General features: G+C 42.2%; 1 protein-coding gene across 2 annotated transcripts in view; it reads left to right on the plus strand.

The window, feature by feature from the left end:
• The window catches only part of LOC131888706 (uncharacterized), a 30119-nt gene that overhangs the window by 13820 nt on the left and 15224 nt on the right, over positions 1–1075 (plus strand). For both annotated transcript variants that reach the window (XM_059237625.1, XM_059237626.1), the window contains exon 4: positions 263–476. In XM_059237625.1, coding sequence (XP_059093608.1) covers positions 263–476 — 214 coding nt within the window. The remainder of the gene's footprint in view (positions 1–262; positions 477–1075) is intronic.

Raw genomic sequence — 1075 nt, forward strand, 5'->3', positions numbered from 1 at the left:
CCCCGACGTGAATAAATCATCTCCTAATCCTAGTTTCGCACGAGTGATGATGTTCCTCTAAACGTTATCAAAGTCTGTCTCAATGATAGTGTGACATATTTGGCCCTTATTACTTCTCTCTTGGAAACCAGAGTGCATTTTGAAATATGATATGTATGAACGCTCCATCGTTCTTTGATAAGAAACTGACCTGCCTCCTCAATGTATAATATGTATGCTTATTCCTTCCTCTACAAAGAGTCTGTCCCTTCTTGTACTTTAGGTATCGTGGTTCCGTCGGGAGAACTCGAATCTTCACGTTCTTACCATTGGACACGACACGTTCAGTGCAGATGATCGTTACTCCTTATCTTTCGAAAAACCTCTTAATTGGAGACTCAAGATTCGGCCCACTCTCCCCCGGGATAATGGGACGTACGTGTGCCAGGTGTCACGTCATCCTCCAATCATACTGTTTACTCACGTCAAGATCATCGGTGAGTGACGTTTACGGAATACTTATTTGCTGTGAACGGGAGGACATTTTATTTGCGGGGTCTTGATTATGTTGACTATGAATGTTCTGCATAGTTGCGAAAACAACGATATCGTGTAGGTTCTTTGTATTTGCGAACTATTAAGCATCGATCTTGCATTCAACCCCAGTTTCAAGGTTGCGTCACATGGTTTGCAAAGACTGGAGTAGGCTTCCATAGAACAAAGAGTAATTAAGGAGAAAATAATTATTCCTCCGGAAAGGCGATATTCTCGAAACGTGGAGTTAGGCGAAACAATCAAGAAGAAAGGAGAATATTAAGACAAGTTCGTGATTCGTCAACGACCACGTAAGCTTCCCCCTCATTGTAGGATATTGTGGAGTAATGATCTGGCTTGCATTGCAAAATGCTAACTTGATTTCCCCCCTTCCTCAGGTCCAAGCTTAGGGTTGTCCTAATTAGTTCGTAACTAGAGAGCAAAAAGTCCGTAGAATTTGCATAAATAATTCCGACACTGGCCTCTGGTTCTCGAAGAGGCAAAGTTTGGGAAGGACTGTATCAAATAGCTCGTTTTAGAACCAAGCTTGCTTTCACACCAT

This window comes from Tigriopus californicus, chromosome 10, assembly GCF_007210705.1.
Source record: "Tigriopus californicus strain San Diego chromosome 10, Tcal_SD_v2.1, whole genome shotgun sequence".
Classification (NCBI taxonomy): Eukaryota; Metazoa; Arthropoda; class Copepoda; order Harpacticoida; family Harpacticidae; genus Tigriopus; species Tigriopus californicus.